This window comes from Schistocerca piceifrons, chromosome 8 (genome assembly GCF_021461385.2).
Source record: "Schistocerca piceifrons isolate TAMUIC-IGC-003096 chromosome 8, iqSchPice1.1, whole genome shotgun sequence".
NCBI lineage: Eukaryota > Metazoa > Arthropoda > Insecta > Orthoptera > Acrididae > Schistocerca > Schistocerca piceifrons.
In genome coordinates, this window is record NC_060145.1 from 287,661,251 (window position 1) to 287,677,265 (window position 16,015).

Genomic DNA, 16,015 nt, shown 5'->3' on the forward strand with positions numbered 1-16,015 from the left:
GTTAACAAATTTCTCTTCTTCAGAAACTCTTCCTTGCCATTCCGGTCTACATTTTATATCCTCTCTATTTTGGCCAGCATCAGTTATGTTACTGCCCAAACTGCAAAACTCATCTGCTAGTTTCAGTGTCTTATTTTCTAATATAATTCCCTCAGCATTGCCTGGTTTAATTAATGTCCCTCTTTTACCTCCTTTCAAGACACTGTCCAGTCTGTTCAACTGTACTTCCAAGTCATTTGCTATCTTCTACAGAATTGCAAGGTCACTGGCAAACATCAAAGTTGTTATTTCTTCTCCCTGAACTTTAATTACTTCTCGAAATTTTTCTTTGGCTTATCACACTACTTGCTCAGTGTAACACTGGAGTTAAGCAGCAACCCTATCTCATCCCCCTTTTCGACCGCTACTTCCCTTTCATGCTCCTCGATGCTTGGAACTGTTGTTAATTTTCTGTACAGGTTGTAAATAACCTTATCCTGCTTGTATTTTTACCTGTCATCTTCAGAATTTCAAAGAGTTTAGTATAGTCTACAGTGTCATTCTTGAAATCTAAAAGTCTTGGTTTGCCTTTCTCCAGCTTACCTTCTGAGGTAAGTTATCAATTCAGTATTGCCTCATGTGTTCCAGTGTTCCTCCAGAACCCAAACTGACTTTCCTCAGGGTTGGCCTGTACCAGTTTTTCCATTCTTCTGTAAATAATGTGTGTCACTTTTTTGCAACCATCACTTATCAAACTGATAGTTCAATGTTATTCACATCTGCTTGTTTTGGAATTAGTTTGCCTGTCTCGTATCTTGTCATGGCTGGCTCTACTGAGGATCTCAATAATTCTGTGGGAATGTCATGTATCTTAGGGACCTTGTTTTGGTTTAGATCTTTCAGTGCTCAGTCATATTCTTGCAGCAGCATACCCCATCTCAGCTTTATATACTTCTTATTCTCTTTCTATAATATTGCTGTGAAGTTCATTTCCTTGTGCAGCCCCTCTGTTTATTCCTTCCACCTTTAAGCCTTCCCTTTTCTGTTTAGTATTGGTTTCCCATGTGATCTCTTGATATTCATACAGGTGCTTCTATTTTCTCCAAAGGCTTCTAGATATTTTTGATGTAATCTTCTCTAGACTTATAGTTACTCTTCAGTTATTTCCGATTAGCCAATTTGCACTTTGTCATCTTCATGTTTAGATGTTTGTATTTCCTTTTGCCTGCTTCATTTGCTGCATTTTTATATTATCTTCTTTCCTAAATTAAATCCACTATCTTCTCTGATATCCAAGGATTTCTCTTAGGCCTTAAGTTTTACCTATTCGATCCTCTGCTGCTTTCACAATTCCATCTCTAAAAGCTACTGATTTGTCTTCTGCTGTATTCCTTTTGCTTGTTTGTCAGCTTATGCCTAATGCACCCTTTGGAACTCTCAACCAACTCTGGTTCTTCCAACTTATCTCAGCCCCATCTCTTCAATTTTGTGCATTTGTGCAAATTCTTCAGTTCTAATCTACAGGTCAGAACCAATAAATTATGGTCTGTGTCCACATTTTCCCCTGAAATGTCTTACAGTTTAAAATCTCTTTCCAGAATCTATCGCCTACCATTATTAATTGTAAACCTTTCATTGTCTCCAAGTCTCTTCCACATACACAACCTTCCGTCGCGATTCTTAAACCAAGTGTAAGTGACAATTTATGCTCTGTGTAGAATTCTACCAGGCAGTTTCCTCTTTCATTACTTTTCTCCAGTCTGTATTCTCCTACCGGTTATCCTTTGCTGCCTCTTCTCTTCTTTCTGTCGAATCCCAGTTGCCCATCACAGTTAAATTTTTGTCTCCCTTAACTCTCACAATAATTTTATCTTGTCAAATATTCTTTCAGTCTCTTCATCTGTGGAGCTAGTTGTCATCTGAACTTCTACAACTGTGATGGATGTCCATCTAGGCTAGAATAATGTGTTCACTATGCTGCTCATAGTAGCTTACCTACTCCTGCACTTAACTCTATTTGATTTTGTGTTTAGAACTTCGTATTCACCTGACGAGAAGTCCTGTTCATACTGCCACTGAACTTCACCAGTCCCCACTATATCTAACTTCAATGTATCCATTTCCTTAAAAAATTTTCTAACCTGCCTACTTGATTAAGGGATCTAAGATTTCATCAAATGTCAGTTTCATTTTTCCTGATAACATCCTCCTGAGTAATCCGCACCTAGAGAGCAATTTGGGTGACTATTTTTATATCTGGATATTGAACCCAAGAGGATGCTATCTTCATTAAGGTATACAGCAGAGCTGCATGCCCTCGGGACAGATAACAGCTGTTGTTTCCATTTGGTTTCAACCATTTACATTACCAACACATTAAGATGATCTTGATTGATGTTACTTGTCCAGATCAGTCAATCATATGGACTGTTGCCCCTGAAACAACTAAAAAGGTGTTGGTTTTCTTTCTGACATTTTTTTCTTGTCATCGTAACACCATTTCAATAAAGAATGATTGTAATTTTTTATGGCCATAATGTCTTGTGCAAGAATTTAATGTTATGATAATCTGTTAGCTTAAATGTCTAACACACACACCTCTCTCTCTCTCTCTCTCTCTCTCTCTCTCTCTGCTGTATTAGTTTCATTGTTAGCACTCCTCGTTACTGCCTGTGAGAGTGGGCAAGCTGAGACATGTCCAGTATCACCTGCTGCAGCAATGGAGGTGCCACACGAACAATACACAGCTTTGAAATTCCACTTTCGTCTCGTCAGATCTTCAGCTAAGGCCTATACCATGTTACAGGAGGCCTGTGGAGTCTTTTGTTTTTTCACTGCAATACATCTCAAAGAGGGTTGAAATTCTTTACACAGGAAGGCAACAAATTTCAAAGGAAGGTGGACCCAGTGCTCCAGTCACTGCTCTTACAGGAGAAAACATCAATGCTACTGCTGTCGTTGTGAGACATGGTTGACAAATAACCACACGAAACTTTGTGAAATGGTGAAAATTTCTGTGGGTGTCACCCAAAAGTAGGTGATGGAAAATTTACAAGTCAGATATTTTTATGCATGGTGGGTTCCAAGACTGGTGATTCCCGAAAAAAGGGACTTCTGCATGTAGGTCTGCATGCAGTTGAAGTTGACATTAGAGGAAGCTTTGGAGGTTTTGAAAGATAATCACTGCTGATAACTTTGATCCTGGGAGTAAACATCAAAAGCTCAGTGTGGAAATCACCACCATCAACCCTACCAAAAAAGCAAAAGTGGTTGCTTCTGCAGATTATGGTTATCCCATTTTTTGATATTCATTGAACCTACACAGACTTCAATAACTGGACAATACTATGGGGATACCCCAAAAACTTTGCAAGTCCATGTGTAGCACAAATGACTGCACATCCATGAAACACGCTGGATGCTTGCTCTATGATAATGAATGGTCATGTATTGCAGATGTTGCTACTGAATAGCTTACAAAAATAAATGTGAAATGCATCTCTCACCTTACCTATAGTCTGAATTTAGCACCATGTGACTTTTTTAAATTCCTTTTCCATCATTAAAAGCAATGGTGAAGGCTGTGGAAGTGATTTCGAAGAGCCTTTTAAAAAATGGTTTCTAGCATGTCTCTGCAGACTGGCAGAAACATTAGGATAAATATGTCGCATCCAAAGGAGACTAGTTTGATAAGGACCATCAAAATTAAGATGATGGTTGTCCAAAAGAAAATATTTTATTCAACAACTATCATATGTGAGCACTTTATTTTGTTTCTCCATCATGCAGAGGCATTCAAGGAGCCATAGATAAATTACTGGTAATTATAACAGAGAATCCTCCTACTTTTATTCTGGTGACATTCCTGCCACCTTGTCTTAATGCTCCCATTTATCAAGTATAGAACAAATGTAAAGACTTAAAATTGGGAGAGTGGAATATCGAGAAGAGAGTTTTTCACACACACACACACACACACACATATATATATATATATATATATATATATATATATATATATATATATATATAAAAATAGAGGGAAACATTCCACGTGGGAAAAATTATATATAAAAACAAAGATGAGGTGACTTACCGAACGAAAGCGCTGGCAGGTCGATAGACACACAAACATGCACACAAAATTCAAGCTTTCGCAACAAACTGTTGCCTCATCAGGAAAGAGGGAAGGAGAGGGAAAGACGAAAGGATGTGGGTTTTAAGGGAGAGGGTAAGGAGTCATTCCAATCCCGGGAGCGGAAAGACTTACCTTAGGGGGGAAAAAAGGACAGATATACACTCGAGCGCGCGCGCGCCCCCACACACACACACACACACACACACACACACACACACACACACACACACACACACACACAAGCAGACATATTTAAAGACAAAGAGTTAGGGCAGAGATGTCAGTCGGGTGGAAGTGTAGAGGCAAAGAAGTTGTTGAAAGACAGGTGAGGTATGAGTGGCGGCAACTTGAAATTAGCGGAGATTGAGGCCTGGCGGATAACGAGAAGAGAGGATATACTGAAGGGCAAGTTCCCATCTCCGGAGTTCGGATAGGTTGGTGTTGGTGGGAAGTATCCAGATAACCCGGACGGTGTAACACTGTGCCAAGATGTGCTGGCTGTGCACCAACGCATGTTTAGCCACAGGGTGATACTCATTACCAACAAACACTGTCTGCCTGTGTCCATTCATGCGAATGGACAGTTTGTTTCTGGTCATTCCCACATAGAATGCATCACAGTGTAGGCAGGTGAGTTGGTAGATCACGTGGGTGCTTTCACACGTGGCTCTGCCTTTGATCGTGTACACCTTCCGGGTTACAGGACTGGAGTAGGTGGTGGTGGGAGGGTGCATGGGACAGGTCTTGCACCGGGGGCGGTTACAAGGATAGGAGCCAGAGGGTAGGGAAGGTGGTTTGGGGATTTCATAGGGATGAACTAACAGGTTACGAAGGTTAGGTGGATGGGGGAAAGACACTCTTGGTGGAGTGGGGAGGATTTCATGAAGGATGGATCTCATTTCAGGGCAGGATTTGAGGAAGTCGTATCCCTGCTGGAGAGCCACATTCAGAGTCTGGTCCAGTCCCGGAAAGTATCCTGTCACAAGTGGGGCACTTTTGTGGTTCTTCTGTGGGGGTTCTGGGTTTGAAGGGATGAGGAAGTGGCTCTGGTTATTTGCTTCTGTACCAGGTCGGGAGGGTAGTTGCGGGATGCGAAAGCTGTTGTCAGGTTGTTGGTGTAATGATTCAGGGATTCCGGACTGGAGCAGATTTGTTTGCCACTAAGACCTAGGCTGTAGGGAAGGGACCGTTTGATGTGGAATGGGTGGCAGCTGTCATAATGGAGGTACTGTTGCTTGTTGGTGGGTTTGATGTGGACGGACGTGTGAAGTTGGCCATTGGACAGGTGGAGGTCAACGTCAAGGAAAGTGGCATGGGATTTGGAGTAGGACCAGGTGAATCTGATGGAACCAAAGGAGTTGAGGTTGGAGAGGAAATTCTGGAGTTCTTCTTCACTGTGAGTCCAGATCATGAAGATGTCATCAATAAATCTGTACCAAACTTTGGGTTGGCAGACCTGGGTAACCAAGAATGCTTCCTCTAAGCGACCCATGAATAGGTTGGCGTACGAGGGGGCCATCCTGGTACCCATGGCTGTTCCCTTTAATTGTTGGTATGTCTGGCCTTCAAAAGTGAGGAAGTTGTGGGTCAGGATGAAGCTGGCTAAGGTAATGAGGAAAGAGGTTTTAGGTAGGGTGGCAGGTGATCGGCGTGAAAGGAAATGCTCCATCGCAGCGAGGCCCTGGACGTGTGGAATATTTGTGCATAAGGAAGTGGCATCAATGGTGACAAGGATGGTTTCCGGGGGTAACAGATTGGGTAAGGATTCCAGGCGTTCAAGGAAGTGGTTGGTGTCTTTGATGAAAGATGGGAGACTGCATGTAATGGGTTGAAGGTGTTGATCTACGTAGGCAGAGATACGTTCTGTGGGGGCTTGGTAACCAGCTACAATGGGGCGGCCGGGATGATTGGGATTGTGGATTTTAGGTAGAAGGTAGAAGGTAGGGGTGCGGGGTGTCGGTGGGGTCAGGAGGTTGATGGAGTCAGGTGAAAGGTTTTGCAGGGGGCCTAAGGTTCTGAGGATTCCTTGAAGCTCCGCCTGGACATCGGGAATGAGGTTACCTTGGCAAACTTTGTATGTGGTGTTGTCTGAAAGCTGACGCAGTCCCTCAGCCACATACTCCCGACGATCAAGTACCACGGTCGTGGAACCCTTGTCCGCCGGAAGAATGAGGATGGATCGGTCAGCCTTCAGATCACGGATAGCCTGGGCTTCAGCAGTGGTGATGTTGGGTGTAGGATTAAGGTTTTTAAGAAGGATTGAGATGCAAGGCTGGAAGTCAGAAATTCCTGGAAGGTTTGGAGAGGGTGATTTTGAGGAAGAGGAGGTGGGTCCCGCTGTGACGGAGGACGGAACTGTTCCAGGCAGGGTTCAATTTGGATAGTGTCTTGGGGAGTTGGATCATTAGGAGTAGGATCAGGGTTATTTTTCTTCATGGCAAAGTGATATTTCCAGCAGAGAGCATGAGTGTAGGAAAGTAAATCTTTGACGAGGGCTGTTTGGTTGAATCTGGGAGTGGGGCTGAAGGTGAGGCCTTTGGATAGGACAGAGGTTTCGGATTGGGAGAGAGGTTTGGAGGAAAGGTTAACTACTGAATTAGGGTGTTGTGGTTCCAGATTCAGTAGTTAACCTTTCCTCCAAACCTCTCTCCCAATCCGAAACCTCTGTCCTATCCAAAGGCCTCACCTTCAGCCCCACTCCCAGATTCAACCAAACAGCCCTCGTCAAAGATTTACTGTCCTACACCCGTACTCTCTGCTGGAAATATCACTTTGCCACGAAGAAAAATGATCCTCATCCTACTCCTAATGATCCAACTCCCCAAGACAGCATCCAAATTGAACCCTGCCTGGAACAGTTCCGTCCTCCGTCACAGCGGGACCCACCTCCTCTTCCTCAAAATCACCCTCTCCAAACCTTCCAGGAATTTCTGACTTCCAGCCTTGCATCTCAATCCTTCTTAAAAAACCTTAATCCTACACCCAACATCACCACTGCTGAAGCCCAGGCTATCCGTGATCTGAAGGCTGACCGATCCATCGTCATTCTTCCGGCGGACAAGGGTTCCACGACCGTGGTACTTGATCGTCGGGAGTATGTGGCTGAGGGACTGTGTCAGCTTTCAGACAACACCACATACAAAGTTTGCCAAGGTAACCCCATTCCCGATGTCCAGGCGGAGCTTCAAGGAATCCTCAGAACCTTAGGCCCCCTGCAAAACCTTTCACCTGACTCCATCAACCTCCTGACCCCACCGACAGACACCCCGCACCCCTACCTTCTACCTTCTTCCTAAAATCCACAATCCCAATCATCCCGGCCGCCCCATTGTAGCTGGTTACCAAGCCCCCACAGAACGTATCTCTGCCTACGTAGATCAACACCTTCAACCCATTACATGCAGTCTCCCATCTTTCATCAAAGACACCAACCACTTCCTTGAACGCCTGGAATCCTTACCCAATCTGTTACCCCCGGAAACCATCCTTGTCACCATTGATGCCACTTCCTTATGCACAAATATTCCACACGTCCAGGGCCTCGCTGCGATGGAGCATTTCCTTTCACGCCGATCACCTGCCACCCTACCTAAAACCTCTTTCCTCATTACTTTAGCCAGCTTCATCCTGACCCACAACTTCCTCACTTTTGAAGGCCAGACATACCAACAATTAAAGGGAACAGCCATTGGTACCAGGATGGCCCCCTCGTACGCCAACCTATTCATGGGTCGCTTAGAGGAAGCCTTCTTGGTTACCCAGGTCTGCCAACCCAAAGTTTGGTACAGATTTATTGATGACATCTTCATGATCTGGACTCACAGTGAAGAAGAACTCCAGAATTTCCTCTCCAACCTCAACTCCTTTGGTTCCATCAGATTCACCTGGTCCTACTCCAAATCCCATGCCACTTTCCTTGTCGTTGACCTCCACCTGTCCAATGGCCAACTTCACACGTCCGTCCACATCAAACCCACCAACAAGCAACAGTACCTCCATTATGACAGCTGCCACCCATTCCACATCAAACGGTCCCTTCCCTACAGCCTAGGTCTTCGTGGCAAACAAATCTGCTCCAGTCCGGAATCCCTGAATCATTACACCAACAACCTGACAACAGCTTTCGCATCCCGCAACTACCCTCCTGACCTGGTACAGAAGCCAATAACCAGAGCCACTTCCTCATCCCCTCAAACCCAGAATCCCCCACAGAAGAACCACAAAAGTGCCCCACTTGTGACAGGATACTTTCCGGGACTGGACCAGACTCTGAATGTGGCTCTCCAGCAGGGATACGACTTCCTCAAATCCTGCCCTGAAATGAGATCCATCCTTCATGAAATCCTCCCCACTCCACCAAGACTGTCTTTCCGCCATCCACCTAACCTTCGTAACCTGTTAGTTCATCCCTATGAAATCCCCAAACCACCTTCCCTACCCTCTGGCTCCTATCCTTGTAACCGCCCCCGGTGCAAAATCTGTCCCATGCACCCTCCCACCACCACCTACTCCAGTCCTGTAACGCGGAGGGTGTACACGATCAAAGGCAGAGCCACGTGTGAAAGCAACCACTTGATCTACCAACTGACCTGCCTACACTGTGATGCATTCTATGTGGGAATGACCAGCAACAAACTGTCCATTTGCATGAATGGACACAGGCAGACAGTGTTTGTTGGTAATGAGGATCACCCTGTGGCTGAACATGCCTTGTTGCACAGCCAGCACATCTTGGCACAGTGTTACACCGTCCGGGTTATCTAGATACTTCCCACCAACACCAACCTATCTGAACTCCGGAGATGGGAACTTGCCCTTCAGTATATCCTCTCTTCTCGTTATCTGCCAGGCCTCAATCTCCCCTAATTTCAAGTTGCCGCCACTCATACCTCACCTGTCTTTCAACAACTTCTTTGCCTCTACACTTCCACCCCGACTGACATCTCTGCCCAAACTCTTTGTCTTTAAATATGTCTGCTTGTGTCTGTATGTGTGGATGGATATGTGTGTGTGCGCGAGTGTATACCTGTCCTTTTTTCCCCCTAAGGTAAGTCTTTCCATTCCCGGGATTGGAATGACTCCTTACCCTCTCCCTTAAAACCCACATCCTTTCGTCTTTCCCTCTCCTTCCCTCTTTCCTGATGAGGCAACAGTTTGTTGCGAAAGCTTGAATTTTGTGTGTATGTTTGTGTTTGTTTGTGTGTCTATCGACCTGCCAGCGCTTTCGTTCGGTAAGTCACCTCATCTTTGTTTTTACTTACTTACTTACTTACTTACTTACTTATCGCGAATGGACCCAGAAGGATCACGCAAAGCTTTCTGACGTCGTCTCTTCCATACTTCTTTCATTCGTTCTCCATGTTTTCTTTTTCTTTCTTCTGTCCATTTTGTTCCTGGTCTCTTTAGTGCTTCCTTCTCCGACAATACAATCCACTTTTCCACCTTATTTCTAAAAGTCTTTCTATCTTTGACATCTTTAAGTTCAATATTTGCTTTTTGTAAATCTAATTTTACTTGGCTAATCCATGGTGTTGTTGATTTGACTTTTTCTATGTAAGTGAGAATTCTGTTGGCGAGTCGTGTGGGGGGAAGTCTAGTGACATGTCCATAAAATTTTAATCTTCGCCTTCTTATGTCTGCTGCCAGGTTTGATATAGTTTCTGTGGTTCTTCTTGATTGTATCCGGTATCCTTCTTCTGTTAATTTTGGACCTAAAATCTTTCTCATAATTTTGCGTTCTTTTAGTATTGTTTCTAAATCACATTTTGTGTGGAGTGTGAGCGTTTCACTAGCATATAGTGCTGCTGGCTTAATTACTGCGCAGTAGTGTCTGATTTTTGTGTTCGAGGAGATGCATTTTTTATTGTATATTTCATGTGTCATACCATATGCTCTCTTCATTTTCTGTTGTCTGATCTTCTGTGCAACTTTCTCTCCTCTGGTTGGCTCCAAAATTTCACCTAGGTATTTAAAATGTTTTACTCTATTTATTTTTCCATATTTTGTGTTCAAACTGTGTACATGGAATTTCGTACAGAAAAATTCTGTCTTTTGAAACGAAATTTGTAAACCTACTTTATCCGCGCATTCCTTAAGGATCTCTATTTGTTTGGTGACGATTTCTTCATCATCTGCAAGTATGGCCAAGTCGTCCGCGAATGCTAAACAAGATATCTCCACGTTGTCTTTGGTTCTACCAAGATGGATTGGTTTCCAGTAGGATTGATTTTTTAATTCTTTTTCCCATTCCTTAATGACTTTATCCAGGACTTTATCCAGGTCTCTCCTCTTTGTTTTTATATATATAAGATGATGTGACTTACCAAACGAAAGCGCTGGCACGTCGATAGACACACAAATATACACACACAGTTCTAGCTTTCGCAACCAACGGTTGCTTCATCAGGAAAGAGGGAAGGAGAGGGAAAGACGAAAGGATGTGGGTTTTAAAGGAGAGGGTAAGGAGTCATTCCAATCCCGGGAGCGGAAAGACTTACCTTAGGGGGAAAAAAGGACGGGTATACACTTGCTCGCTCGCGCGCGCGCGCGCATACCCACACACACACACACACACACACACACACACACACACACACACACACACACACACACACACACACACACGGGTGTGTGGGGGTGTGGGTGGGTGGGTGTGGGTGGGTGTGGGTGGGTGGGTGGGTGTGTGTGTGGGCGTGCGGGCGTGCGCGAGCGAGTGTATACCCGTCCTTTTTTCCCCCTAAGGTAAGTCTTTCCGCACCCGGGATTGGAATGACTCCTTACCCTCTCCTTTAAAACTCACATTCTTTCGTCTTTCCCTCTCGTTCCCTCTTTCCTGACGAAGCAACCGTTGGTTGCGAAAGCTAGAATTTTGGGTGTATATTTGTGTTTGTTTGTGTGTCTATCGACGTGCCAGCGCTTTCGTTTGGTAAGTCACATCATCTTTGTTTTTTTTATATATATATAGAGACACACACACACACACACACACACACACACACACACACACACACACACAGATGATGTGACTTACCGAACGAAAGTGCTGGCAGGTCGATAGACTGCTACAATGTTGTGCAAGATGCAAGGTAATTGTTAATTTGATCCTAAGAGTGGTAGGTTCAAGTTTGGGAACTGGAATAGAGTGCCGTCATAGAATTCTAATTTGAACAGTTATTGTTCACAAAAACTTATTGAAAGATGGTGAAGGCTTACAAGGAGTCTGCTCCTCCATTTTTAATAGTTAGGAAATTCGCTGTTGTATTCAGATGTGGCTACACTTTTCTTGGAGATGACCCCATTCAGAAATTCTAAGTTGAAAGTAATGAGGAAAGATAGCAAGGAAAGAAGACTAGGTTTCAGCACCCGGTCGACTATGAGGTCAGTAGAGTTGGAGCACAAGCTATAATTGGGCAACATGAACAATATGATACTGAGTGATATTAAATGATATACGAAATAAGTAACACCATTTGTATATATGAAAAAAGGGCATGTGATATTTTACTCAAAGAATTCATTATGAAAATACTTTGTGCAAGTCAGATGCCACATTCAGTGCGTGCTACTCAAGAACAAATTCAATTAATTTCTCAGCAATTGGAGAACTTTCCTGAAAAGAATCTAACTGATTTTGTGCAGCAGTTTGAAACGAGATGAGAACTGGTTCCATGACACTGTGTTAGGCATGACAACCATCCAAGCAGTTGGTGGAAGCCAGGTGTCCTGTACGAAAAACACAGTTTGTTTCATCTGCCAGAAAGGTTATGGTCAGTGGTTTCTGGGCCTCAAAAGTGATTCATATTATCAGCTGCCCTACAAGTAGTCAGGAAGAGTAGCATAGAATCCACAAACTGGATGAAACAATGTAAGATGAGGGATGCACAAGCCCACAAAAGTGCTTTGAAGTGGAAAAACTGAAGTATTTGATTTATCACTAATTGGAACATTGATCATATTCACCGTATTTATCAACCTCACTAGGAATCCCTTGAGTGTGAGGTCACAAAGGGAAATTATGATTACAGCATTTGTTGCCCCCACATGTTGTCTGCCATGCATCCACAATATTGGCTACTGATGGCAACAGAGGATGGGACTAGAGGTAACTGTGTGCACAGCACGAGGCTACGGAGCGTAGTTGAACTGCTTAGTTGAGAACTAACTCATAACAGTGCTACAGTGCTAGTGGTGTTGATACAAAGTAGAGCAATGGCAATGATAAACAAAGTAAACATTACATTATGTCTACAACAGTTGCCGGAGTTGACAGAAAGGAAAGGAAGGAATGAGAAAGAAATGTCAGATGAAAAAAGCGATGATAAGTGGCACATAATGCAGAAATATGCTGGCTTAAGAGACTTTGACAAAAGCCAGATTGTTGTGGCCTAGTGTACGAGAGCGAGCATCTCAGAAATGGTGAAGCTGGTTGGCTGTTCACATGCTACTGTTGTGAGCATCTGTGGTAAGCGGTTGAAGAATGCTGAAATCATGAGTAGGTGATTAGAAGTTGGATGTCCATATCTCATCACAGAACATAGGGATTGGAGGCTTGTCCACCCTCTAAAGCAGGATAGGCAGTGATCTGTGGCAGAACTGATTGCAGAGAACACTGGCACAAGTGTTTTGGAACACACCGTTCAGCATACAATTGTGGACACGGTGTTCTGCAGCAGAGGACCCTTGCATGTTCCCATGTTGATGCAACAGCATAGTCAATTATGATTACAGTAGGCATGGGATCATTATGATTGGACTGCAGATCAATGGAATCATGTCACATGGTCGGATGAATCCCATTTATTGGTAAAACAGGTTGACAACTGTGTCAAGGTACCCTGTCAGCTGAACGAATGGATGCTCGAAGCATGACCGTGTGTCGTGGACACAAACTGGTGGGAGCAGTATTCTGTTATGGGGATATTCACTTGGGCATTGTCTGTGTATTCGTGTTGTGTAAGGTAAGTCAGTGCAATGTCTGGTGTCGTGTACATTCGATTTTCCAGACAATGTACATGAGGAGCACAGTGATGACAATATGTGCTTAATAAGTGAAAGTGATGTTGAAACAGGTGTCTCGCCAGGTAGTTCATAATCCTTCTCTGACAGGAAGACACAAATCCCATCATCAGTGAAACGTATTAAGGGACTGTTGTTGTCCAAGGTGCAGGTACTAAACATAATTGCATAATGAGAGATCATCTGCAGTGTAGTAAAAAAAAAAAAAAAAAAAAATTATGAACAGATTTGAGTAAGTCTACACCAATATGACCATGTAGTGCATAAGAAAAAGTAGGATATTCATGAGAAGGCAAGACACACTTGTTACAAAAACTGGTGTTTGTGGACTTCAAGGCTGCGCGATACAATTTACGGGATGTTCATGATACTGACCATCTACGTTACGCACATAAAATTGCGCAGGTCATAGATTCCAGTGATTTCAAGGGAAGCAGTGGATGGTTGCTTTGCTTCAAACAGTGCTACAGAATTGGAAGACAGAAGATACCAAAATTTCAAACAAAGTATCAGCTTGAGGGTGCACAGCAAACTGTGGAATCTACCCAAAAATTTGTAGATAGGATAAAGTAATTTATCCTATAATGCAGTAAAGAATTTGTTTTCAACTCCAACCATCTGGGATTTGAAGAGGAAATGCATATGAAAGGAACCATGGAAATCAGAGGTGCCAAGAGAGTTGTATAAAGATCAACTAACATCAGTGCCTTAATGCGTTCATATACAATTATGCCGACTGTTAATCTGTGTGGTAAACTGGCTGGAAAGTTATCCATTGTGCTGCCCCCCATGATAGTTTTTTGCCTGTGTGATCTTGCAAGGGTGGTGGGGAATATTTGTCACAGCAGTCAAGAGTGGGAAATGGGTGTAAGGAAACCATAACTATGGTATGAGCACTGCTATTGGCCAATAACTGGCCAAAGTAACTTGTTTTTGCTTGATTCCTGGCCTGCGTCTAAAAATCTTGCTCTTTTAGAGCGAACTCTCCCTCCTTGTCAGCCTTCCACCCATTTTCCCTCATCTGAAAGAAGTTTTGCCTGAAAATTTTTTGTCTTCAAGGAAGAGGGTGTGATAGCTGAAGGAGGATATTTTGCAGAGTTTCTGGAATCACAATCAGGAGGTGGGAGCTACCTGCTGGAAACATTTTGGATGTGGTCCCTAGACCAAAATGAGGTTTGCATAGACAAATAAGTGCATTGTTTATTTAAGAAAGTATCTCACTTGACAGTCCAAGAACTGTATTGTATGTATCCTGTTACGCGAGCTGTGATGCTGACATTAGCACTGTCTCAGAAGGTATCAACACACTAATAAGGACTGGCCCATGATAGCTCAGAGCACAATTGAATAAACTGAGTTTCATGTTTCATTTCTTCTTTATATGCCTACTTATTACTCAGTATCTACATTTTCTGATGAGTTGTTATCTTTATTCAATCCACTGATCAGTTAATTTACAATTTCTTTATTATCAGATTGTCGCAGAGGCCAGTCACTGGTTGTCTGGGCTATCACAGAAGGGCGCCAAGCAGCACGCGAGGTCGACATGTTCCTTATGGGATCATCAACTCTGCCGGGTTTGGGAGGTGTTATCTCAACAGTTGTGGCTCCTATTAGTCAGAAGGGTTAGGTATCTGAAACTCTTGTGCATGTTCCAATCTAAGTGTTAAACATTCAAGGTGTTAATGTTGTAATTAGTATGCATCTCTAGGAAGCATTTGTGTTTACTATTTTTGTAAGCATCCCACAGACAAGAGTTTTGTGGTGTCTCTTGTGCTTGAACAGCACAACTATACTGTTTGTTGAGTTGGAAGTGCAGGAAGTGCTAGAATGGTTATTGACATGGTGAAGATGGGAGTTGAGAAGCCTATATTTTTGGAAATGGATTTTAACTGTTAGTGAATTTGATTGTGAATTATCGTCTGCAAGGAGAGTTCGTAGTGTGCATGGCTTCTTGAAAACATAGCAGCTTTTAGTTTTGAACCTGAACTAGACTGTGTTTCTTTTCTTATTCTGTACATATGTGACAGTTTGTAAGCTGAAGTTCAATAATTTGAGTTGCTTAAATGACAGCTTCTATCAACAAAAGTGAAAAATAAAATAGGCATGTTTTTGTATGTGATAAAATTTGTTCTTTTTTACAGATTACTCTATAGATCTTAATGCCAGCAGATGTTTTCAGTATTTATGTACTTTTTGGTACACATAGTGTTGTGTAATGTTTAAAAATTATAAACTGATCTGTGTACATTGAATATTTAGCAAGAAGAAAGTGACTTTAATAAAATTATCTGTAATGAAGTACTGTAGTTCATTCCTTTCTCTATTTAAAAATATAAAGGTGCACAATACTATATGTTAGTAATTGTTTGAGTCCAGTACAAATCTGTGATATGTCATGTTCTGTGTATGTGTAGAGAAAGAGAAATGTCTGAATTAGTAAGAACTGTAGCAAAAAGACTGGTGTTCTAATGATTCATTTTAATTCCATCCATATACATGTGTTTTATGTAATGTAATAATGAGGAAAAAATTTACTGTACTGTTCACATATGAAGAACATATGCGTGTTTATGGTACAATACATGCCAAGCTGAAGTCAATAGATTGCAATGTTCCATTTCTAATATTAAACATATATGTAGTGTACTTAATGCTGACATGTTTTACTATGAAAAAAAAATATTGACTTAAGACAATATGACAGTGCTTCCAGTTGATCTATCTGTGATGTTCAGAAGAACGGTACTTAAAAGGTGTAGCTGCTTGTTCCTTGTAGATCGTTCTCCATGAGTATGCATTCATTGTTTGATATGTATATTCAGTTGGATTGTAGTGAATCTTAGACTTGGTATTGTGTGTGTGTGTGTGTGTGTGTGTGTG

General features: G+C 42.6%; 1 protein-coding gene across 2 annotated transcripts in view; it reads left to right on the forward strand.

Moving 5' to 3' along the window:
- The window catches only part of LOC124712048 (glutamate synthase [NADH]), a 386,910-nt gene extending 371,124 nt beyond the window's left edge, over positions 1-15,786 (forward strand). For both annotated transcript variants that reach the window (XM_047242338.1, XM_047242339.1), the window contains one exon: positions 14,608-15,786. In XM_047242338.1, the coding sequence (XP_047098294.1) occupies positions 14,608-14,762 (155 nt within the window). In that variant the 3' untranslated portion in view covers positions 14,763-15,786. The remainder of the gene's footprint in view (positions 1-14,607) is intronic.
- The last annotated feature ends 229 nt before the right edge of the window (positions 15,787-16,015 follow it).